General features: G+C 43.3%; 2 protein-coding genes across 2 annotated transcripts; one reads left to right on the top strand and one right to left on the bottom strand.

Annotated features, from left to right (window-relative positions):
- Positions 1-7726: 7726 nt before the first annotated feature.
- On the top strand, positions 7727-11286 carry LOC124046365 (gap junction beta-3 protein-like). Its single transcript, XM_046366673.1, has 2 exons — positions 7727-7859; positions 9044-11286. Exon 2 carries the CDS (start codon positions 9122-9124, stop codon positions 9959-9961), a length of 840 nt encoding a protein of 279 aa, XP_046222629.1. The 5' UTR covers positions 7727-7859; positions 9044-9121; the 3' UTR covers positions 9962-11286.
- A 3383-nt stretch (positions 11287-14669) lies between these two features.
- On the bottom strand, positions 14670-26109 carry LOC124045237 (hydroxymethylglutaryl-CoA lyase, mitochondrial-like). The gene is made up of 9 exons (XM_046364514.1): positions 25954-26109; positions 25400-25489; positions 25076-25183; positions 20566-20661; positions 20228-20376; positions 20043-20106; positions 19690-19878; positions 15936-16061; positions 14670-15721 (listed from the first exon to the last, which is right to left on the bottom strand). The coding sequence occupies exons 1-9, from the start codon at positions 26050-26052 to the stop codon at positions 15620-15622; spliced, it is 1023 nt and encodes a 340-aa protein (XP_046220470.1). The 5' UTR covers positions 26053-26109; the 3' UTR covers positions 14670-15619.
- Between the last annotated feature and the right edge of the window lie 288 nt (positions 26110-26397).

Below are 26397 nucleotides of genomic sequence, written 5' to 3'. Positions count from 1 at the left end.
AGCATCTGCTTCATCTGACCACTTCCTTATTGAGATAGCCGCTGGTACTTCCTGCTTTAGTTTTTGCTTGTAAGCAGGAATCAGGAGGATATAATTATGGTCAGATTTGCCAAATGGAGGGCGAGGGAGAGCTTTGTACGCATCTCTGTGTGTGGTGTAAAGGTGGCCTGGAGTCCCCCCCCCCACTCTGGTTGCACATTTAACATGCTGGTAGAAATGAGCTAAAAATGGATTTAAGTTTTCCTACACTAAAGTCCCCGGCCACCAGGAGCGCCACCTCTGGATGAGCATTTTCTTGTTTGCTTATGGCCTTATGCAGCTCATTGAGTGCCGTCTTAGTGCCAGCATCGGTTTGTGGTGATAAATAGACTAAGGGTGAATTTGTGTGTGAGAGATATATTATGTATAACCTACCTAAGAGCAAAAGATCGCTATGTACACAGGTAAGATCAGGGATATTGCCTCTGCGTATTGAAACATGTAAGATCAGGGATATTGCCTCTGCGTATTGAAACATGTAAGATCAGGGATATTGTGTCTGCATATTGAAACATGTAAGATCAGGGATATTGCCTCTGCGTATTGAAACATGTAAGATCAGGGATATTGCCTCTGCGTATTGAAACATGTAAGATCAGAGATATTGCCTCTGCGTATTGAAACATGTAAGATCAGGGATATTGTCTCTGCGTATTGAAACATGTCAGATCAGGGATATTGCCTCTGCGTATTGAAACAGGTAAGATCAGGGATATTGCCTCTGCGTATTGAAACATGTAAGATCAGGGATATCAGGGATATCTTTTAACGCAACGTAACGTAATCAACACTGCTAGCTAGCCTGCTAGGCCCCGAATAGCAACACTGCAGAAACTATTACACTCAACGGAACGACTTGATTAGTGTAGTGTCAACAACGCACCCACTGCCAGCTGGCCTACTTCAGCAGTACTGTATCATTTTAATCATTTTAGTCAATAAGATTCTTGCTACGTAGCTTAACTTTCTGAACATTCGAGACGTGTAGTCCACTTGTCATTCCAATCTCCTTTGCATTAGCGTAGCCTCTTCTGTAGCCTGTCAACTATGTGTCTGTTTATCCCTGTTCTCTCCTCTCTGCACAGACCATACAAACGCTCCTCACCGCGTGGCCGCGGCCACCCTACTCTGGTGGTCCCAGCGCGCACGACCCACGTGGAGTTACAGGTCTCCGGTAGCCTCTGGAACTGCCAATCTGCGGTCAACAAGGCAGAGTTCATCTCAGCCTATGCCTCCCTCCAGTCCCTCGACTTCTTGGCACTGACGGAAACATGGATCACCACAGACAACACTGCTACTCCTACTGCTCTCTCTTCGTCCGCCCACGTGTTCTCGCATACCCCGAGAGCGTCTGGTCAGCGGGGTGGTGGCACCGGGATCCTCATCTCTCCCAAGTGGTCATTCTCTCTTTCTCCCCTTACCCATCTGTCTATCGCCTCCTTTGAATTCCATGCTGTCACAGTTACTAGCCCTTTCAAGCTTAACATCCTTATCATTTATCGCCCTCCAGGTTCCCTTGGAGAGTTCATCAATGAGCTTGATGCCTTGATAAGCTCCTTTCCTGAGGACGGCTCACCTCTCACAGTTCTGGGCGACTTTAACCTCCCCACGTCTACCTTTGACTCTTTCCTCTCTGCCTCCTTCTTTCCACTCCTCTCCTCTTTTGACCTCACCCTCTCACCTTCCCCCCTACTCACAAGGCAGGCAATACGCTCGACCTCATCTTTACTAGATGCTGTTCTTCCACTAACCTCATTGCAACTCCCCTCCAAGTCTCCGACCACTGCCTTGTATCCTTTTCCCTCTCGCTCTCATCCAACTCCTCCCACACTGCCCCTACTCGGATGGTATCGCGCCGTCCCAACCTTCGCTCTCTCTCCCCCGCTACTCTCTCCTCTTCCATCCTATCATCTCTTCCCTCCGCTCAAACCTTCTCCCACCTATCTCCTGATTCTGCCTCCTCAACCCTCCTCTCCTCCCTCTCTGCATCCCTTGACTCTCTATGTCCCCTATCCTCCAGGCCGGCTCGGTCCTCCCCTCCCGCTCCGTGGCTCGATGACTCATTGCGAGCTCACAGAACAGGGCTCCGGGCAGCCGAGCGGAAATGGAGGAAAACTCGCCTCCCTGCGGACCTGGCATCCTTTCACTCCCTCCTCTCTACATTTTCCTCCTCTGTCTCTGCTGCTAAAGCCACTTTCTACCACGCTAAATTCCAAGCATCTGCCTCTAACCCTAGGAAGCTCTTTGCCACCTTCTCCTCCCTCCTGAATCCTCTGCCCCCTTCCCCCCTCCTCCCTCTCTGCAGATGACTTCGTCAACCATTTTGAAAAGAAGGTCGACGACATCCGATCCTCGTTTGCTAAGTCAAACGACACCGCTGGTTCTGCTCACACTGCCCTACCCTGTGCTCTGACCTCTTTCTCCCCTCTCTCCCCAGATGAAATCTCGCGTCTTGTGACGGCCGGCCGCCCAACAACCTGCCCGCTTGACCCTATCCCCTCCTCTCTTCTCCAGACCATTTCCGGAGACCTTCTCCCTTACCTCACCTCGCTCATCAACTCATCCCTGACCGTTGGCTACGTCCCTTCCGTCTTCAAGAGAGCGAGAGTTGCACCCCTTCTGAAAAAACCTACACTCGATCCCTCCGATGTCAACAATTACAGACCAGTATCCCTTCTTTCTTTTCTCTCCAAAACTCTTGAACGTGCCGTCCTTGGCCAGCTCTCCCGCTATCTCTCTCTGAATGACCTTCTTGATCCAAATCAGTCAGGTTTCAAGACTAGTCATTCAACTGAGACTGCTCTCCTCTGTATCACGGAGGCGCTCCGCACTGCTAAAGCTAACTCTCTCTCCTCTGCTCTCATCCTTCTAGATCTATCGGCTGCCTTCGATACTGTGAACCATCAGATCCTCCTCTCCACCCTCTCCGAGTTGGGCATCTCCGGCGCGGCCCACGCTTGGATTGCGTCCTACCTGACAGGTCGCTCCTACCAGGTGGCGTGGCGAGAATCTGTCTCCTCACCACGCGCTCTCACCACTGGTGTCCCCCAGGGCTCTGTTCTTGGCCCTCTCCTATTCTCGCTATACACCAAGTCACTTGGCTCTGTCATAACCTCACATGGTCTCTCTTATCATTGCTATGCAGACGACACACAATTAATCTTCTCCTTTCCCCCCTTCTGATGACCAGGTGGCGAATCGCATCTCTGCATGTCTGGCAGACATATCAGTGTGGATGACGGATCACCACCTCAAGCTGAACCTCGGCAAGACGGAGCTGCTCTTCCTCCCGGGAAGGACTGCCCGTTCCATGATCTCGCCATCACGGTTGACAACTCCATTGTGTCCTCCTCCCAGAGCGCCAAGAACCTTGGCGTGATCCTGGACAACACCCTGTCGTTCTCAACTAACATCAAGGCGGTGGCCCGTTCCTGTAGGTTCATGCTCTACAACATCCGCAGAGTACGACCCTGCCTCACACAGGAAGCGGCACAGGTCCTAATCCAGGCACTTGTCATCTCCCGTCTGGATTACTGCATCTCGCTGTTGGCTGGGCTCCCTGCCTGTGCCATTAAACCCCTTCAACTCATCCAGAACGCCACAGCCCGTCTGGTGTTCAACCTTCCCAAGTTCTCTCACGTCACCCCGCTCCTCCGTTCTCTCCACTGGCTTCCAGTTGAAGCTCGCATCCGCTACAAGACCATGGTGCTTGCCTACGGAGCTGTGAGGGGAACGGCACCTCAGTACCTCCAGGCTCTGATCAGGCCCTACACCCAAACAAGGGCACTGCGTTCATCCACCTCTGGCCTGCTCGCCTCCCTACCACTGAGGAAGTACAGCTCCCGCTCAGCCCAGTCAAAACTGTTCGCTGCCCTGGCCCCCCAATGGTGGAACAAACTCCCTCACGACGCCAGGACAGCGGAGTCAATCACCACCTTCCGGAGACACCTGAAACCCCACCTCTTTAAGGAATACCTAGGATAGGTTAAGTAATCCCTCTCACCCCACCCCCCCTAAGTTTTAGATGCTCTATTGTTAAGTGACTGTCCCACTGGATGTCATAAGGTGAATGCACCAATTTGTAAGTCGCTCTGGATAAGAGCGTCTGCTAAATGACTTAAATGTAATGTAAAATGGATATTGTCTCTGCGTATTGAAACATGTCAGATCAGGGATATTGCCTCTGCGTATTGAAACAGGTAAGATCAGGGATATTGCCTCTGCATATTGAAACAGGTCAGATCAGGGATATTGTCTCTGCATATTGAAACATGTAAGATCAGGGACATTGTCTCTGCGTATTGAAACAGGTAAGATCAGGGATATTGTCTCTGCGTATTGAAACAGGTCAGATCAGGGATATTGCCTCTGCATATTGAAACATGTAAGATCAGGGACATTGTCTCTGCGTATTGAAACATGTCAGATCAGGGATATTGTCTCTGCGTATTGAAACAGGTCAGATCAGGGATATTGCCTCTGCGTATTGAAACATGTAAGATCAGGGATATTGTCTCTGCGTATTGAAACAGGTGCGATCAGGGATATTGTCTCTGCGTATTGAAACAGGTAAGATCAGGGATATTGTCTCTGCGTATTGAAACAGGTAAGATCAGGGGTATTGTCTCTGTGTATTGAAACAGGTCAGATCAGGGATATTGCCTCTGCGTATTGAAACAGGTCAGATCAGGGATATTGCCTCTGCGTATTGAAACAGGTCAGATCAGGAATATTGCCTCTGCGTATTGAGACAGGTCAGTATTGTGGTGAAATGGAAGAGGAAAGACTATGTAACTATTGTGACCTCGAAGAAATAGAGAATGAAACTAATTTTATCCTCTGTTGCCCTTTCTACCACGATATATGCTTGCTCTTATTCCAGAAAGCATATACCCTGGTGTTATGTGGCTGAGTGATGAGGAGAAAATGAAATGTGTATTTCCGTTTGCAGAATATTTAGATAAAGCCTGAGATAAAAGAAAAAGGGAGACCTATAATTAAATTGTAATAATATTTAGCTTCTATGTTGTAAATGGCGTGTGTGTGTGTGCGTGCGTGCGTGCGTGCGTGCGTGCGTGTGTGTGCATATTATTTTACTGCTCTAGGGATGTGAGTATTGTTTGGGTAATCTTATTTACTATTATGTATTGATTTTTACCTTACTTTTTTTTTACTCTTAATGCGGTGCAGAGAACACCGGAAGAAGAATTATAATTTAATTACCATAGTGAATTATTGTATTGTTTGTTTGTGTCAATTAATCCCATAAGGGATGCGTTGCCAATTGGCATTTTTGACACAAACAATTAAATGTAATTTAAAAAAAAAATAGCTATGAAAAATATAGATAAACTCCCTTGGTAAATAGTGTGGTCTGCAGCTTACCATGAGATACACTACCTCAGGCGAGCAAAACCTTAATATTAGATTTTGTGCCCCAGCTGTCATTGACAAGTAGACACAGACCGCCACCCCTTGTCTTACCGGAGGCAGCTGTTCTATCATACCAATACACGTAAATCCCAGCCAGCTGTTTGTTATCCATGTCGTCGTTCAGCCACGACTCGGTGAAACATAAGATATTACAGTTTTTAATATCCTGTTATTAGGATAGTCTTGATCAGAGCTCATCCATTTTGTTACCCCATGATTGCACGTTGGCTAATAGGCCTACGTCCCCGATATCTCCGTCTTTTCTTCATGCAAATTACGGGGATTTGGGCCTTGTCGGGTGTCTGAAGTAAATCATTTGCGTACAACTCGTTAAAGAAAAAATATTTGTCCAGTACGAGGTGAGTAATCGGTGTCCTGATATCAAGAAGCTCTTTTCGGTCATTTTGTACAAAATAAGTTACAAATAACGTGAAGAAACACACAATAGCACAATTGTTTAGGAGCCCGTAAAACGGCAGCCATCTCCTCCGCCATCGTTAAAAGATCTTCAAGAAGGTCTTTCTATTGCCAATGCTTGTCTATGAATATCGCATGGCTGTGTGCTCGATTTTAAGGTGAAGGTAAAATAAATAAGAATAAATATACCTGCCAGCAACAGGTGTGGCTGAAATAGCCAAATGAAACACATTCCTAATATTGTGTTGCAAAGGAAGGTCTCTGCATGTCAATGCAACAAACAAAAGTAAAAATGAAATGTGTTCAATGAAAAGAGGATAGAGAAACACAATGAAAAGAGGGTAACTTAAAAAACTGGTAATATGATAAGGAATTGCTGTGCTTTATTTTACTTTCACTTCACTATATTCCTAAAGTAAATGATGTACTTTTTACTCCATACATTTTCCTTGACACCAAAAAGTACTTATTACATTTTGAATGCTCAGCAGGACAGGGAAATAGTCCAATTCACGCACTTATCAACAGAACAACCCTGGTCATCCCTACTGCCCCTGATCTGGCAGACTCACTCACTTATTTCATTTGTAAATTATGTCTGAATGTTAGAGTGTTCCCCTGGCCTTCCGTACATTTTAAAAACAAGAAAATTGTGAAATCTGGTTTCTTTAATATATGGAATTTGAAACGATTTTTGACTTTCACTCAAGTAGTATTTTACTGGGTGACTTTTACTTGAGTCATTTTCTATTAAGGTATCTCTACTTTTACTCAAGTATGACAGTTGGTTACTTTTTCCACCACTGCCTAGCACCAGGTAAGCCTTTGATGCTTTCCACCAATCAGGTGTAAGAAACAGCAGCTGAACAAAAACTCATATTCATCTCTGGGTGTGGCGGTCTCTTATGTTAGTGGAGGGTTGGAAGCATTCTGGAACAAGTTTCAACTAGAAGAAAGAACTGTGCATAGAAACAGGCGATAGAAATGAACATCAACACAAACAAAACATGCTCCTTATCTCCGTTTGTCCTGAGTTTAGTTAATGGAGAAGAGATGGCATTTCAATAATATGCTAATGTGTGAGTAGTGTATATAAACTCAGCAACAACAAAAAAGTCCCCTTTTCAGGACCCTCTCTTTCAAAGATAATTCGTAAAAATCCAAATAACTTCACAGATCTTCATTGTAAAGGGTTTAAACACTGTTTCCCATGCTTGTTCAATGAACCATAAGCAATTAATGAACATGCACCTGTGGAACGGTCGTTAAGACACTAACAGCTTACAGACAGTAGGCAATTAAGGTCACAGTTATGAAAACTTAGGACACTAAAAGAGGCCTTTCTACTGACTCTGAAAAACACCAAAAGAAAGATGCCCAGGGTCCCTGCTCATCGTGAACGTGAACGTGCCTCAGGCATGCTGCAAGGAGGCATGAGGACTGCTCATGTGGCCAGGGCAATAAATTGCAATGTCGAGTTACACCAGGAACGCACAGTCAGTGCTCAGACTGTCCGCAATAGGCTGAAAGAGGCTGGACTGAGGGCATGTGATGTTCGGATTCACGTTTATCTTTGAAGGAATGAGCGTTACACTGTAAATTAGATTACATGAACATTTTTGGTACCATAAAATGTATTACAGTAGCTGTACTGTAAAATCAAATACAGTAACTTACTAACAGTAACTTACTAAATTACTAACCAGTGAGTTACTGTACATTTGACAGGAAATGTTTTACAGTGTGGTGTAGGCCCATTCCAGAAAAAAAACCATCTGGGCCTCAATTGGTAGGCTACAAGTTTATTTTTTAAACCCCACCCACAGACAAACGCCAAAGACACATCAATCATGACAACAGCATTCTATCTGTTGAGCGGGGCTAATCTATGCGTAAAACGAATTAACTACAGAAAACAGAAGAAAACTGATTATGAACTGAAGCACAAACAATGGATTGACATTTGTTAAGTAAGTGAAAAGTAGGCTATCTATTTTTATAAATGTATCTGTTCCTTACTTTGTGGATGAGTTTAGAGAGCATGGTGTAAAAAGGTATTTTGATTGTCTTACTCCGCTGACGTTGAATTGTAGCCTAATGTTTTGGCGTAACCAGATAGCCCATTTAATTTACTCTGTTACTACAAAAGTCTGAGATTTACTCTGTTCCGACATATCATAAAATGTATAGGTTACTCAGCCACCTGAATATGCGCAATAAGAAGAGCAGGTAGGCCTATGCGTAAAAAGTATTCTACTTTCAACTGTATCCATTCCTTTCTTAGGGATACTTTTTGAACAGTTCACATTGGCTTTATACCAAAATGTAACATGTATAAGCAGACATAAACAATGAGGGAACAAAGAACATATAAACATGATGGCATTGATTTCCTTCCCTGTACAGCCACACAGTAAAACTCTGATTTAATTGGAAAATTATTCTTATCCAATATATCACAGACAACCCAACTGTTATAGCCTAGTCAGTGTGTGGTAAAGTGAGGCATATGCCTTAATTTGTATGCCCACCTGGCCCTAACCCATTGTTCCCCGGGCGCCGAAGACGTGGATGTAGATTAAGGCAGCCCCCCCCCCCACCTCTCTGATTCAGAGGGGTTGGGTTAAATGCGGAAGACACATTTAAATTGAAGGCATTCAGTTGTACAACTGACTAGGTATCCCCCTTTCCCCAATTCTCATCTACTGTCATCAGTTTTTAAAATGTATTAATTGCCTCATTGACTTTATAGGAAGGTTGTGTAAACCTTAGATATTAAGAGTTAAATATTACAAGGAGAAATAAACTATTCTAAAGCGATCTTTGTTGACAAAGTTGACTATATGATTATGAATATGTGGGATATGTGGAAGTAAACTGATCAAAAAAATCGATTGAAAAAGGGAAACAAAATCTCAGTCAATGTAGAACACCTAAGTTCTCAAATAAGAAATAATGTACTTCTGGTTGCTATAAAATGCTGTAGATTGAGGTCTACACATAAACATAGGCCTACACCCAAAAAGCTGAAAAGCTCCTCTTGTTTGTGTGGATTGTATCATACGATTTTGAAGTGCATTGTGCAATTAATTCCTACCAGGATCCAGATTACATTGATGCCTTCCCTCAACAATCTTCTCTTTTATCTACTCAGGTTGCTCCAGTGTTCCATAGTTATCGAACAAAAGGAGGCAAGTTCTGAAAAAGAGACTGTCAACATCCAGCCTCAACCATGGATTGGAAGACCTTCCAAGCCCTCCTGAGTGGGGTGAATAAGTACTCCACGGCATTTGGTCGTATCTGGCTCTCTGTGGTGTTTGTGTTCAGGGTGATGGTGTACGTGGTGGCGGCGGAGCGTGTGTGGAGCGATGATCAGAAGGACTTTGACTGCAACACCAAGCAACCCGGCTGTGCCAATGTCTGCTACGACCACTACTTCCCCATCTCCCACATTCGCCTGTGGGCCCTGCAGCTCATCTTTGTCACTTGCCCTTCCTTCATGGTGATGATGCATGTGGCGTATCGCGATGAACGCGAACGGAAGAATACCATGCACGGCAACAAGGACAAGCTGTACGAGAACACAGGGAAGAGGCACGGCGGCCTCTGGTGGACCTACCTGCTTAGTCTCTTCGTCAAGACGGGCATCGAGATCTCCTTCCTCTACATCCTCCACAAAATCTACGACAGCTTCTACCTGCCCCGGCTGGTCAAGTGTGAGGTCAGCCCCTGCCCCAATCAGGTAGACTGCTACATCGGCCACCCCACAGAGAAGAAAGTTTTCACCTACTTCATGGTGGGCGCCTCGGCCCTCTGCATTGTGCTCAATGTCTGTGAGATCATATACCTTGTCTCCAAGCGGATCGCTCACATAGCACAAAATAAGAGGAGAAAACGGAACACCATGGCCCTGAATGAACGGTACAGCAAGGAGAATTCCTGCAGCAACTGCACTCTGCCCATGTCTCAGCTGGAGAAACAACCCTTAAGGTTTCAGTCCCCAGGCCACCTTCAAGCCCCTTTACCGACTCACATGCGGGCGTCTGCCCCTAACCTGTCCTCTGCAGCATAGGATGCCTGAACTATCCCAAGATTCAACCACAACATGTATGCCTATGGAGCCAGGTCTCACCTTATTGATCAAGCCTGCTCATGCTTGTCCTCCTTTAAGACTCTGTATGAGAGACAGGTTTTTCCTAAGACTCTACTGTCCTATTACTGCCCTATACTGCCATGGTGCAAGGCTTTGTACTGATGTTCCATGACCCTGGGGCTAGACAACCATGATCTTCAGCCACACCCCATTTTATACAACTCAGTTCCCACTGCCAGACTGAATACAAAAAAAAAAAATCTATAATTGTCTACTGTAACATCTTACAAAGCTTTTCCAGTTAGTCTCACTTTGTTTTCACATTACTTTGGGGTTTCTTGCCAGGGGTAAAGGTGCCCGCATACTAGATTTGGTTTGTTCATAGCAAGACTAGGCTAGGCGAAGTGAACTTCTGTGTTCGCATACTCCCTAAAGACCTTCGCTTGAAAAACAAGAAAAAAGCAGCAATATTACTGTTGTTTGTCCCTCGTAAGCCACCGTAGCAACAACATAGCCAGTAACACATCCTCAAAACAGTCAGAATTAATATAAGATAAATCAAGAAATCTGTAATACATTTTTTACTGAAGGATGTCTGTCGTACAATTGTATAAATAGCTAAGATGTTTGGTGTAAGTGAAAAAATGAAAAAAGATTGCATGAAAACTAGTAGAACATTACCCTCAAATATATTTTTTTACCCTGTTTTATGACCTCAATATGAGGACAACAGAATGATAACAAATCTCTTTACTTTGGACTTTATAGTGTTACTGCAAGATTATTCTAAAATGGACAGTGGCTTCCCACTACTTGACGCTCTAATCATTTATTTAGTTTTATTTACAGCATTTATTCTAATAGAAGCTCCTCTATCATTATTACGGATATTTTGTATTTTTTTACTTACTCTATTGCAAGACTACATTAGGATGGTTCCACTCAGATTTATGTTGCAAAGCTACAACAGATTGCCTGTGTTTTTACATGCTTGTAAACCAACCTTCCTCATCCAAGGTTTATGTTGATTCAAATGAGGGACAAGGAACGCTGCTATTTAATTGATCAAGTCCACTTAAGCAAGTAAACCCTGGCATCTTGGAAAGCTGGAGCACGTGAAAGCAAAGAAGAACAGGGTGGACAATAAAGTGCATAAAATCTCAGCCTTTACAGTGTTCCTCGTGGAACATTGGTGTGGATACCTGATAGCCTCACATTGTCAGGAGCAGAACCTTCACAATCAGCTTCAAACTTCCATTTTGAACATTATTATTTTGATAAATAAAATGTTTACATGTAATTTACTTCGGTCTCATGTTACAGTAGTTATTTGACATTCCTGTTGACTAATCTTTTTCTAGATTCTAGACAAAAGGACTTGACTTTTGGCCCCATTCAGGTGACCCTGACTGACTCGATCAGAACATCTCTAGTCAGGACATTAAAACAGACCCATGTGACATACAGGACCACAAGCGCCAAGACATCCTGTTATAACCATGTAATACAGTATGTCGTATTGATGTCGGTCCACACACGCACAGTCAGTGAAAGGATGTTTCTAACACTAAATATGGCTTTAGTATTCATTTTCAATTAGATGTTGGAATTTCTCTGATGTGTATGTTCAAGTCATCAACTCATTGGCCCATATCTGCCAGCTAAGGACAACATCTACTTTACCATTTCCTGTTCTGCATTCTCCCAATCAATGATGACAATGACAAAAATGGACCAACAAACATTCAAATGACTGAGTCAGATCTAGACGATTAATTGTTTTACCATCTGCCTATTTCCTCATTGTGGCGCAGAAACATTTGTTGAGATTCTCTGGGAGTCCGTGTTAGCAAGCTAAAGGAATCTGCATAGCAGGTCCAGCTTGTCATTCAGGTTTCTCTTTGCATTAGGACAAGGAGTGGAAGACAAACACTCCTTGTCCTATGCAAAGAGAAACCTGAATGACAAGCTGGGCCTGCTATGCAGATTCTTTTAGCTTGCTAACACCAATTCTCAGAGAATCTCAACAAATGTTTCTGTGCCACAATGACGAAATAGGCAAATGGTAAAACAATAATCGTCTAGATCTGACTCAGTCATTTAACTGGAACATGTTCCCGGGATTCTTCCGATGGCATTGAGGAGTACACCACATCAGTCACTGGCTTTATCAATAAGTGCATCGAGGACGTTGTCCCCACAGTGACTGTACGTACATACCCCAACCAGAAGCCATGGATTACAGGCAACATTCGAACTGAGCTAAAGGGTGGAGCTGCCGCATTCAAGGTGCGGGACTCGGGAACCCGGAAGCTCACAAGAAATCCTGCTATGCCCTCCGATGAACCATCAAACAGGCAAAGCGTCAATACAGGCTAAGATTGAATCATACTACACCGGTTCCAACACTTGTCTTATGTGGCAGGGCTTGCAAACTATTACAGACTAAAAAGGGAAGCACAGCTTCGAGCTGCCCAGTGACACGAGCCTACCAGACGAGCTAAATCACATCTATGCTCGCTTCGAGGCAGGCAACATTGAGGCATGCATGAGAGCATCAGCTGTTCCAGACAATTGTGTGTCACGCTTTCCGTAGCCGACGTGAGTAAGACCTTTAAACAGGTCGATATACACAAGGCTGCGGGGCCAGATGGATTACCAGGATGTGTGCTCTGGGCATGTGCTGACCAACTGTCAGGTGTCTTCACTGACATTTTCAACATGTCCCTGATTGAGTCTGTAATACCAACATGTTTCAAGCAGACCACCATAGTCCCTGTGCCCAAGAACACAATGGCAACCTGCCTAAATGACTACAGACCCATAGCACTCACGTCCGTAGCCATGAAGTGCTTTGAAAGGTTGTTAATGGCTCACATCAACACCATTATCCCAGAAACCCTAGACCCACTCCAATTTGCATACTGCCCAAACAGATCCACAGATTACGCAATCTCTATTGCACTCCACACTGCCCTTTCCCACCTGGACAAAAGGAACACATGTGAGAATGCTATTCATTGACTACAGCTCAGCGTTCAACACCATAGTACCCTCAAAGCTCAGCTAAGCTAAGGATCCTGGGACTAAACACTTCCCTCTGCAACTGGATCCTGGACTTCCTGACGGGCCACCCCCAGGTGGTGAGGGTAGGTAGCAACACATCTGCCATGCTGATCCTCAACACTGGAGTTCCACAGGGGTGCATGCTCAGTCCCCTCCTGTACTCTCTGTTCACCCACGACTGCATGGCCAGGCTCCCACAACTCCAACACCATCATTAAGTTTGCAGACGACACAATAGTGGTAGGCCTGATCACAGACAATGACGAGACAGCCTATAGGGAGGAGGTCAGAGACCTGGCCGTGTGGTGCCAGAATAACAACCTATCCCTCAACGTAGCCAAGACTAAGGAGATGATTGTGGACTACAGGAAAAGGAGGACTGAGCACGCTCCCATTCTCATCGGAGGGTCTGTAGTGGAGCAGGTTGAGAGCTTCAAGTTCCTTGGTGTCCACATCAACAACAAACTAGAATGGTCCAAACACACCAAGAGAGTCGTGAAGAGGGCACGACAAAGCCTATTCCCCCTCAGGAAACTAAAAAGATTTGTCATGGGTCCTGAGATCCTCAAAAGGTTCTACAGCTGCAACATCGAGAGCATCCTGGTTGCATCAATGCCTGGTATGGCAATGCTGACCGCAAGGCACTACAGAGGGTGGTGCGTACGGCCCAGTACATCACTGGGGCTAACCTGCCTGCCATCCAGGACCTTTACACCAGCCACCCCAGTCATAGACTGTTCTCTCTACTACCGCATGGCAAGCGGTACTGGAGTGCCAAATCTAGGACAAAAAGGCTTCTCAACAGTTTTTACCCCCAAGCCATAAGACTCCTGAGCAAGTAATCAAATGGCTACCCGGACTAATTGCATTGTGTGCCCCCCCCCCGCAAAACCCTCTTTTTACGCTGTTGCTACTCTCTGTTTATCATATATGCATAGTCACTTTAACTATACATTCATGTACATACTACCTGAATTGGGCCGACCAACCAGTGCTCCCGCACATTGGCTAACCGGGCTATCTGTATTGTGTCCTGCCACCCACCAACCCCTCTTTTACACGACTGCTACTCTCTGTTCATCACACATGCATAGTCACGTTAACCCAATCTACATGTACATGCTACCTCAATCAGCCTGACTAACCGGTGTCTGTATGTAGCCTCGCTACTATTGTTCACATAACACCTTTTTTGCACTATTGGTTAGAGCTTGTAAGTAAGCATTTCACTGTAAGGTCTACCTGTTGTATTCGGCGCACATGACAAATAAACTTTGATTTGATTTGCATCACTTGCTTTCCAGTAAAATCACAACCTCTCAGACTATATCCCTCAACCATTAGGGACATACACGAATCCAATGGTTTACAAATATCTCAATGGATCCACCTTTGATTGGTTTTGTAGTGCCCATGAATGAATGTCAAATCCTCAACTAGTCTACTGTTATATAATCCCCAGATCCCTATGTGAGTCATTTCTTCGCCCTAGTAGGATGAGGAGTGTTGTGCTGGTAGACATTTTGGCTACACTGTAGACGTGTCACAGACACTGGCTGTGTAAATGCATTAGATTATATAACCTGTTCTGTTAAATATGCATAACACATTCATAAAAAATGTTCGTATTTATTTTTTGAAAATACAGCAAAGAAAAATGTGCTTCCTTAGATTTGAGACAAACTTTTCAAATGGCTTTAATTCAGAAGTGTAACCTTTTACAATAAATATTTACATAATAATAATAATAAATGCCATTTAGCAGACGCTTTTATCCAAAGCGACTTAGTCATGTGTGCATAAACAAAAAAAGAAAAACAGACAAATTCCACTCAAACTGCAGGAATGGACTTTAATAGTCCTAATATGGTAGGCTTGTAACTCCTAAGTGGTTGTCAAGTAAGGATAGTTGGAAGTTTGGTTCAATAGAAATAAACATGACATCAGAATGACTAAATCCTGTGACTTCCTGTCCCATAATAGAAAACAATTGGTTGATTCTTATCAATACATGTATTTTCTATTCCACTCTGCAAACATCAAGATCTGTTTAGGATACCTACTGCAATACACTGGCAGGACCCATCCCTTTGCCACTGTTACGACAACTGGCTAAACATAAGGATTGACAAATAAGGACAAGGCTGTTTGTACACCAAGCAACTGAAGTACAAGTCAGGCAATCCCTTTTAACTTCGTTGTTCATTTAACTTTAAATTATATTAAAACAGCATAATTGATTCAGAATAACGTTTCCATCCATGATTAGTGTATTTGCAATAATCATGTAACACAAAAGGTAGCGGGCAAGGCACCAGGTTTATGTAGGACATGATAAGGCACCACTTGAGCAAGGCTTTCCAACTATTTAGATTTCTTCATTTATAAGCGAGGTACTTGACTTATATCAAATAATGGAACACACAGTTCTTACAACCATCTTTATCTGAACAGCTAATCAAAATATATTACACCTCTGTGGCACAGGTGTGTTGCCTTAGTAATGCCTTTTAGCCTTGTCTGTAGGAATCACTCGTGACATCACTCTTCTAGGCCTTTGTGGAGCCAGGTTCAGAGTTTGCAGGTGGCCTGGGCCACTTTCGAGCTTGTCTTTTTGTTCAGGGAACGACAGATAAAAGCTCCAGCATCCATCAGCTTTGGCAGGTCCACTCCCTGAGATAGAGGGAGAGGAAGGACAGAGTCACACACAAACAGGGAACTCATTGTGTGCAATGCTTTGTGTTGAAGTAAACACTGATGACAATGATTCTGTCAATACAGAGGAAGTAGAACACTATCTCGTAACAGTTTGCCAGATTCCATTGAACTGAGGGAGGAAGTGAAAGTGGGAGACCAGTAAAAAGAGAGGGAAGAGGAGAATTCTCACCGTCTGAATGCCAAGTCCGTGCAGCATGTACACCACATCTTCTGTGGCCACATTGCCAGAAGCCCCTTGTGCATATGGACACCCGCCAAGGCCTGCCACTGACGAGTCCACAACACTGATACCCATCTGCAAAAAGAAAACCGCATCTTCAAATGCATGCCAGTAGAATTCCAGTACTATTCATACAGCAATCAGAGTCCTCTATATTGCACTCAGCTTCAGAGTCGATATTCAAGACAAAACAAGGAATTCACCTCGACCACGCCCAGAAATTGGGGTAAACATACCCCCATTGTAAAAAAGCCAACTTCGTCGTAGATTTTTTTGTTATACAGTGGGGCAAAAAAGTATTTAGTCAGCCACCAATTGTACAAGTTCTTTCACTTAAAAAGATGAGAGGTCTGTAATTTTCATCATAGGTACAATTCAACCAAGACAGACAAAATGAGGGGAAAAAAATCCAGAAAATCACATTGTAGGATTTATGAATTTATTTGCAAATGATGGTGGAAAATGAGTATTTGGTCACCTACAAACATGCCAGATTTCTGGCTCTCACAGACTTGTAACTTCTTTAAGAGGCTCCTCGGTCCTCCACTCGTTACCTGTATTAATGGCACCCGTTTGAACTTGTTATCAGTATAAAAGGCACCTGTCCACAACCTCAAACAGTCACACTCCAAACTACACTATGGCCAAGACCAAAGAGCTGTCAAAGGACACCAGAAACAAAATTGTAGACTTGCACCAGGCTGGGAAGACTGAATCTGCAATAGGTAAGCAGCTTGGTTTCAAGAAATCAACTGTGGGAGCAATCATTAGGAAATGGAAGACATACAAGACCACTGATAATCTCCCTCGATCTGGGGCTCCACGCAAGATCTCACCCCGTGGGGTCAAAATGATCACAAGAACGGTGAGCAAAAATCCCAGAACCACACAGGGGGATCTAGTGAATGACCTGCAGAGAGCTGGGACCAAAGTAACAAAGCCTACCATCAGTAACACACTACGCCGCCAGGGACTCAAATCCTGAAGTGCCAGACGTGTCCCCCTGCTTAAGCCAGTACATGTCCAGGCCCATCTGAAGTTTGCTAGAGAGCATTTGGATGATCCAGAAGAAGATTGGGAGAATTTCATATGGTCAGATGAAACCAAAATATAACTTTTTGGTAAAAACTCAACTCGTCGTGTTTGGAGGGCAAAGAATGCTGAGTTGCATCCAAAGAACAACATACCTACTGTGAAGCATGGGGGTGGAAACATCATGCTTTGGGGCTGTTTTTCTGCAAAGGGACTAGGACGACTGATCCGTGTAAAGAAAAGAATGGGGCCATGTATCGTGAGATATTGAGTGAAATCCTCCTTCCATCAGCAAGGGCATTGAAGATGAAACGTGGCTGGGTCTTTCAGCATGACAATGATCCCAAACACACCGCCCGGGCAACGAAGGAGTGGCTTCGTAAGAAGCATTTCAAGGTCCTGGAGTGGCCTAGCCAGTCTCCAGATCTCAACCCCATAGGAAATCTTTGGAGGGAGTTGAAAGTCCGTGTTGCCCAGCAACAGCCCCAAAACATCACTGCTCTAGAGGAGATCTGCATGGAGGAATGGGCCAAAATACCAGCAACAGTGTGTGAAAACCTTGTGAAGACTTACAGAAAACATTTGACCTCTGTCATTGCCAACAAAGGGTATATAACAAAGTATTGAAACGTTTGTTATTGACCAAATACTTATTTTCCACCATAATCTGCAAATAAATGAATTTAAAAAATGTGATTCTGGATTTTCTCTCTCATTTTGTCTTTCATAGTTGAAGTGTACCTATGAAAATTACAGGCCTCATCTTTTTAAGTGGGAGAACTTGCAAAATTGGTGGCTAACTAAATACTTTTTTGTCCCACTGTAAGTTGTTCAATGTACAGTACCTGTAACCAGGTTTGAAAAAATTCTGAACTACAGTTTGCAATGCTCCCACGTAGGAAAATAGAGCCTGCGAGAAGAGCCCTGTGGCTTCAGGCTATTCGGGTTGGGAGAGTAGGAAATGTGGGGACCCGGTGTCCAAGTAGGCTACACGTTACTACCGGTTAAAAGTTTTAAAACACCTACTCATTCAAGGGTTTTTATTTATTTGTACTATTTTCTACTTTGTAGAATAATAGTGAAGACATCAAAACTATGAAATAACACATGGAATAATGAAGTAACCAAAAAAATTGTTAAATCAAAATATATTTTTTATTTGAGACTCTTTGAAGTAGCCACCTTTTGCCTTGATGACAGCTTTGCACACTCTTGGGTTTCTCTCAACCAGCTTCATGAGGTAGTCACCTGGAATGCACTTCAATTAACAGGTGTCCCTTCTTAATTTGTGGAATTTCTGTCCTTCTAAATGCGTTTGAGCCAATCAGTTGTGTTGTGACAAGGCAGGGCTTGTATACAGAAGGTAGTCGTATTTAGTAAAAGACCAAGTCCATATTATGGCAAGGACAGATAAGCAAAGAGAAACGACAGTCCAACATTTCATTAAGACATGAAGGTCAATCTATACGGAACACTTCAAGAATTTTGAAAGTTTCTTCAAGTGCTGTCGTAAAAACCATCAAGCGCTCTGATGAAACTGGCTCTCATGAAGACCGCCTTGGGAATGGCAGACCCAGAGTTACCTCTGCTGCAGAGGTTCATTAGAGTTATCAGTCTCAGAAATTGCAGCCCAAATAAATGCTTCAGAGTTAAAGTAACAGACACATCAACATAAACTGTTCAGAGACTGTGAATCAGGCCTTCATGGTCAAATTGTTGCAAAGAAACCACTACAAAAGGACACCAATAAGAAGAGACTTGCCTGGCCCAAGAAATACGAGCAATGGACATTAGACTGGTGGAAATCTGTCCTTTGGCCTGGAGTCCAAATTGGAGATTTTTGATCCAACCGCTGTGTCTTTGTGAGACGTGATGTGTGTGAATGGATAATCTCCATGTGTATTATGCTGTGAGGGTGCTTTACTGGTGAAACTGTCTGTGATTTATTTAGTATGTTTAGACTGTTGGAAAAGCATTCCAGGTGAAGCTGGTTGAGAGAATGCCAAGAGTGTGCAAAGCTGTCATGATGGCAAATGGTAGCTATTTGAAGAATCTCAAATATAAAATATATTTTGATTTGTTTAACACGTTTTTGGTTACTACATTATTCCATGCGTTATTTCATAGTTGTGATGTCCTCACTATTATTCTACATTGTAGAAATGAGCAAAAATAAATAAAAACCCTTGAATGAGTAGGTGTTCTAAAAATTTTGACCGGTAGTGTAGCTATGTGTATGGAAAACATTTCATCACAGGTAATACATTTAACTTGTATAGTCTAACTCTACTCACTCTTGTAGCTGTATCGTCTATTTGTTTGTGCTGTTGGTCTTGGCAAGCTTAATATTGTTGTTGGTAGCAAGCTAGCACCTGCGTAGCTGCTAGCGCCATCATTAAAAGGGGCATAAGAGAAGCCCTACAACATTACATTTTTGTAAGATGTGAGAACACTCTAGAGCAGGCAATGTTGAAAAGTCATCTTTAGAAATGTTGTACCTTTCTTAAATGTAGTTTTGCAATTGACTAAAACAAGCAGAAAACAAGAAAATTACATTTGAAAAAAGTCACGTTTTCTTGCTGTGAGCCAATGGGGTAAACACAGGTTGGTATCCCCATAGGCGAGTGGGGCCGCAATGTTCTATCTAATGCCAACTGGGAATATACAGTACCTGCAGAGCAATGAGAATGTTGGCCAGGGCCTGACCGTAGGTGTCATGGCAGTGGACTGCCAGAGCATTGACGGGCACCTCTCTGCTCACCGCCTGCAGCATCTCAGTCATGCCACCTGGGGTACCCACACCTATGGTGTCACCCAGAGATATCTCATAGCAACCCATGGAGTACAGACGCTTGGCTACCTGCATTAAAGAGTTACAAGTGAAATCCTCAAGCAGTTTTAAAGCTCTATAACAATGTTCAATTAAATCTATTTGGAGGATAATGACATTTATAAGGGAAGATGAGATATTTCTCAGTGAAAAGGGAAAGAATGCTAGGCTTGGTCTGAGTCAGAGGAACTCACCTGAGCCACTTTGTCTGGTGACACCTTGCCCTCATATGGGCATCCCAGCACACATGACACATACCTGAGGAAACAGAGCATGGACATAAGAGGAATGTGACCAACCCTACAGATGTTCTCCATTGACAATCACTGCTCCTCATTTTCTACCTCAGCTTCTTTGTCCGTCTGTCAGTCCGTCTTACCCTCTGACTGGCACGCCGGCCTCTTTGGCTGCTTTGGTGACGACCTCAAAGCGCTGCAGGCTCTCATCCACAGAGCAGTTTATGTTCTTCTTACTGAACAGCTCCGAGGCTGCACCAAATATGGCCACCTCTGCAGCTCCTGCATTCACCTGGGAAAACAGCCACATACTTGCTCGATACCTACAATATAAAATGGGACACTGATTTTACAACAGTGTATGATGACGCTTGATGGAATTAATTAGTTATTCTAACTTCTCGCTTTTAAGTAATTTGTGTATATATATGATATTGAGGTGACATAAGCAGAGTGCCATGGAGCCCAGGTAGGAACTTACAGCTGCCAGGAATCCCTTGAGGTTGGGGGTCAGAACGGGGTAGGACACACCTGGCCTTCTGTGGATCCCCATCATCACCTCCACCTGGTCTGCCATCTGCCAATCAGGGGGGAAAAGACACCAAAGATGGATAAATGAAGATGTCCCACTCAGGCCATTTACCATTTAAAATAAATAGTAAGTTCTGTCTGCTTAACGGGGTAGCTCTCCCATAGACACCAATGCATTAGCAGCTGAGTCTGATCTGCTTAGTTCATTGACTGTATATGAACTCGAAGAAATGAAGGAGTGTGATGTCTCACTTCCTCTTCCGTCTCTGAGGACACATCACAAACTATGCAATGGAGTCTTCGCTAAGTCCCGGTACCCTTGGTTATTGTTACAACCTTGGACAACATTTTTCAGGGAAGTCAAATACATCCACTGGCAAAATCCCCTCAATGATCTCAAACTGTGTTTCTAATAAACAATTAAACACACTATTTTGTATTTATTAAGGAGCCCCACTCTTCCTAGCGTCCAGCAACATTAAGGCGGTTATTTACAATTTGAAATATTACACAACATTACATTTCATAACACTTTACCCAATACATTTAGTGTGTTCCCGCAGAGCCACTTGCAAATCAGAAAAAACTCTTAGGGTATGTTGTGGAGAACGGTCATTACAATTGCTTCATGGGAACCTGGTAAAATGTTTGTAGTATAGCAAACCACTGAATGGCTCTGAATTCACTGTAAGCATGCAATCAAAGCTATAAACACATTTGGAATTAACAGCAGATGGGAGTTGTATTCATAACAACTTGGCTAAACATACGTTGAGAAAACAAGTTATATTAAGTGGCTAGCTAGCGTTAGCAACATTTGGTGGTCAATGAGACAGTTTTCTAGCTCAGCTGGTTAGCTAGCTCTATGTAACAGAAGTATAATTTAGGAGTCGAAAAACACTCCAACAGGCTCTGCATTTCAGGAATCACAGTGGCAAGTACTCCTGGTGCACTGCTCAATTACTTAACCATCTACACATTCATTTAAAATTGAAATCTCAGTTTTCATGCAATTTAAACGTGAGCTTGACTCAGGTTAGCTAGCTAAGTTATATTCATAATATAGCTAACTCATCTGCTGTCGATATCAGGATATGATCTGAGTGCACTAGTTTACAGTGCCTCCAGAATGTATTCATACCCCTTGACCTATTCCACAATGTTGTGTTGTAGCCTGAATTAAAAATTGATAAAATAGTTCACACAATACCCCATAATGACAAAGTAAAAACATGTTTTTCAAAATGTTTGCTAAATGTACTGAAAATAAAATACAGAAATATATAAATTTACATAAGTATTCACACCTGAGTCAATACATCGTAGAAGCAACTTTACATTTTACATTACATTTAAGTAATTTAGCAGACGCTCTTATCCAGAGCGACTTACAAATTGGTGCATTCACCTTATGACATCCAGTGGAACAGCCACTTTACAATAGTGCATCTAAATCTTTTAAGGGGGGGGTGAGAAGGATTACTTTATCCTATCCTAGGTATTCCTTAAAGAGGTGGGGTTTCAGGTGTCTCCCTGGAAGGTGGTGATTGACTCCGCTGTCCTGGCGTCGTGAGGGAGTTTGTTCCACCATTGGGGGGGCCAGAGCAGCGAACATTTTTGACTGGGCTGAGCGGGAACTGTACTTCCTCAGTGGTAGGGAGGCAAGCAGGCCAGAGGTGGATGAGCGCAGTGCCCTTGTTTGGGTGTAGGGCCTGATCAGAGCCTGGAGGTACTGAGGTGCCGTTCCCCTCACAGCTCCGTAGGCAAGCACCATGGTCTTGTAGCGGATGCGAGCTTCAACTGGAAGCCAGTGGAGAGAGCGGAGGAGCGGGGTGACGTGAGAGAACTTGGGAAGGTTGAACACCAGACAGGCTGCGGCGTTCTGGATGAGTTGTAGGGGGTTAATGGCACAGGCAGGGAGCCCAGCCAACAGTCAGTTGCAGTAATCCAGACAAGTGCCTGCAGCGATTACAGCTTTGAGTTGTTTTGGCTAAGTCTATATCACATTTGCACATCTGGATTTAGGTATTTTCTCCCATTTTTCCTTGCAGATTTCTTCAAGCTCTGTTTAGTTAGATGGGAAGCAGCAGAGAACAACATTCAAGTCTTTCCATAGGATTAGCACCATAGCATGCTGCCACCACCATGCTTCACGGCAGGGATGGTGTTAGACAGGTGATGAGCTGTGCCTGGTTCTCCAGACATAGTGCTTTGCATTCAGGCCAAAAGTGTAAGACTTTTGTCTCATCAGACCAGAATATTTCATCTTATTCTCGCAGTATTTCACATTCCATTTAGCAAATTTCAGGCATGCTGTCATGTGCCTTTTTCTCAGGAGTGGCTTCCATCTGGCCACTCTCCCATAAAGCCCAGATTGGTGAAGTGAGGTAGAGACTGTTGTCCTTCTGGCAGTAGTTGCATATTCCGAGTAGTTGCATATTTCTTCAATTTCCTAATGATGGAGACCACTGTGCTCTTTGACATCTTCAACACTATAAACTTCCCCAGATATGTGCCTCAACACAATTCTATCGCAGAGATCTACAGAAAGTTCCTTGGACTTCATGGTGTAGCTTCTGCTCTGACATGCACTGTCATCAGTTTCTTTCTAAATCATGTCCAAACAATTGAAATGGCCACAGGTGGACTCCAAGTTGTAGGGACCTCTCAAGGATGATCAAAAGAAATTGGATGCACCTGAACTCAATTAGGAGTGTCATAGTAAAAGGGGTGTGAATACGTTGTTGTGTAGCTCTGACAGGAGCTCCCTCAGGGCAGTCCCGTTAGTTCTCTTACATATTGCTTACACAGACAAGTTATATATGCATGATTTACATGATTCATTATTTACTTTTGGTTCATGCATGTGACCAACCAATACCACATGAGGCTTCTTTTCCAAGTGATAGACCCATTTATGTTCTCAACAATGTTCTGGGTGTACTGCCAAATTGCTTATACTAATAGTGAGGATTCCTCCGGAGCCGGATCAATCAGTCACTTGCATGAACCCAGTCGAAATGGTTATTAGAAAAGCACAAACATTTTCCTTCACAATGTAAATGATATATTTCTGAATTTCATTTTCAATAAATTTGAAAATATGTTTTTCACTGTCATTATGGGGTATTGTAGATAGGTGAGAGAAAAAAATATATATATTTTTTAATTCAGGCTATAACATGTGGAATAAGTCAAGGGGTATGAATACTTTCTTAAGGCATTGAAGCTCGCTCGAAAAGTGGTTAGTAGCTTTGACTGCATGCTGGCAGTGCATTTAGACCCATCCAGTGGCTAGGCACACTTCAAACTTAATTTTACCAGGTTCCTCTGAAGCAATTGTAACGACAATCTACCACAACACACGTAAGAGTCTCCTGAACATAAAGAGTTTAATAATGTTTAATCTGTATATTCTATAAAGGAAAAATGGGTGTCAAATGAAGCTTTACAGTTTCCTCTGTAATATAAGCAGTATTTTGATGTCAATAATTTTCTTACAAATAATCAATATTGAAAAATAAACAGGAATATGAGAAATATAAAACATTTGATTTGTCTAAATTCTCAATATATTGAACATGATCTACTGTACAGGCATATCAAAGTTCTAGAGTGGGATCTCTGCTAGTTTGAGTTATGTTCCAATTTGTAAGCATTTCCAACAGAGTGAATGTGAAAATGGATCAAAATTGGTCACCCTCTGCTGGTTATTTGCAGGATGTGCAATGATACAATCCAACAGCATACCACCCTGCATCCCACTGCTGGCTTGTCTCTGAAGCTAAGTAGGGTTTGTCCTGCTTAGACCAGATGCTCCTGGATGTAGTGTTGGAGGGCCAGTAGGAGGCACTCTTTCCTCTGGTCAAAAAAAATAATATCCCAATGCCCCATGGCAGTGATTGGGGACATTGCCTTGTGTAGGGTGCAGTCTTTCAGATGGGACATTAACTGGTGTCCTGACTCTCTGTGCTCACGAAAGATCCCATGGCACGTAAGAGCAGGGGTGTCAACCCTGGTGTCCTGGCTAAATTCCCAATCCTGCCCTCATACAGTCATGGTCACCTAATCATCCCCAGCTTACAATTGGCTCATACATCACCCTCCTCTCCCCTGTACCTATATTTTCTATAATTATGTTTATATTTTTCAATATCCATATATGAATGTAATAAAATTGTTATTGAAATCAAAATACTACCCATTCTACAGAGGAAGTAGTAAAGCTTCATATGAAACACATTTTTCCTCTGTAGCACATACAGATGAAACATTATGGAGTCTAAAAGGAGGCCTGGGTAAGGCCAAAATGTAAAATGTTCTAACTTCAATGAATTATTTCTCTATTAAGATACAAATGTCAAATATATGTCAACAATCCTTCCAAAGGACCATTCTATGGCATTCAATTGAGTTAAAATACCCCAAATCATGGTCCCAAATCACTCTAGTAAGCTCACCTGTGGAACCCATTTCGGGGAGACAAAGCTCGTGGCTTCGATGACAGAAAGACCCGCCTCTGAGAGCATGTCAATCAGGTGAATCTTAACTTCAGAAGGAACGACAGTCTGACAGGGCCAACAGGAGAGAGACAAGAGTTATTACAATAAAATCTGCAACCAGTGGCTTTTGTGCCAGTTCTCCATAACTAGAAGGACTAACTTTTTCCTCATGAGTTTGAGTGACACGCCCACCCACTCAATCCAATGCAATGGACCGCCAAAAATATGTAATTCACTAGTGGACTGATTTAAGTATCAATTCTTAATAAAGTGAAATATTACCTTCTCATTTTGCAGGCCATCCCTGGGTCCCACCTCCACTATCTTTACCCTCTCTGGGAGAGTTTTCCCTGCAGACGCGCCATCCTGAACCTGTCAACAGAGCGTTGTGAGACAGTGCACGTAACGTTAGTTAAAAGCAACACACACGCTCAGATTAAGACAAACCATATCGCATTATGGCTATGACATCGACGGTTATACCAAAATATAGTATCACACACACACACACACACACACACACACACACACACACACACACACACACACACACACACACACACACACACACACACACACACACACACACACACACACACACACACACACACACACACACACATTTTAAAAGCGGCATTTATCATCAATTCGAACAAAAACAGCTAGCCAACCTAGTATCTATGATACTGGTACTGTAGTCGCTAGCTAGCAAACGTAGGCTAACAACAGGCCCTTGTGTTTATTAAAGGGCACTCATTTGCAATCAAATGTAGCTAGTCAAAAAAGCAAGCCACTGCATTGAGGAGACATTGAAAAAGAAAAACATATGGACTTACTAATTGTGCCACTGCTGCTGAACGACTCAAGGATAAACATTGAAGACCCATTCTAGAACCAAAACAGCTTCTTTTGACAAATCTCATGACAGCCGCCATTTTAGTCCCACATTAGCGTTAACGTCAATTTCTTCTTCTTCTTCTTCTTCTTTGGTATCATGGCGTTCGCACATTTTGTTTGTGCATGCTGCCACCTACTGTGCGGTAGCGTGTGTTCAATCACGTTACATTTGTGATACAAAAATAAAAAGGAAGCGAGAGAAAATACAAAATTGCACCACCAACCAACCCTACACCTATATACCACAATATAATAAAAATCAGTCTCGAAATATCTTATAACTCTTCTGCAGTCAAATCTCGTACACCCAGGTACTTCTCTGCAGCTGCCACCTACACTCATTAAAAACCAAACCCACTACCCCATTCCACTACGTTGACCCT

This window comes from Oncorhynchus gorbuscha, linkage group LG10 (genome assembly GCF_021184085.1).
Source record: "Oncorhynchus gorbuscha isolate QuinsamMale2020 ecotype Even-year linkage group LG10, OgorEven_v1.0, whole genome shotgun sequence".
NCBI classification, from domain to species: domain Eukaryota; kingdom Metazoa; phylum Chordata; class Actinopteri; order Salmoniformes; family Salmonidae; genus Oncorhynchus; species Oncorhynchus gorbuscha.
Note: the sequence above shows the minus strand (reverse complement) of the source record. Positions and strands in the feature narration are given on the sequence as shown.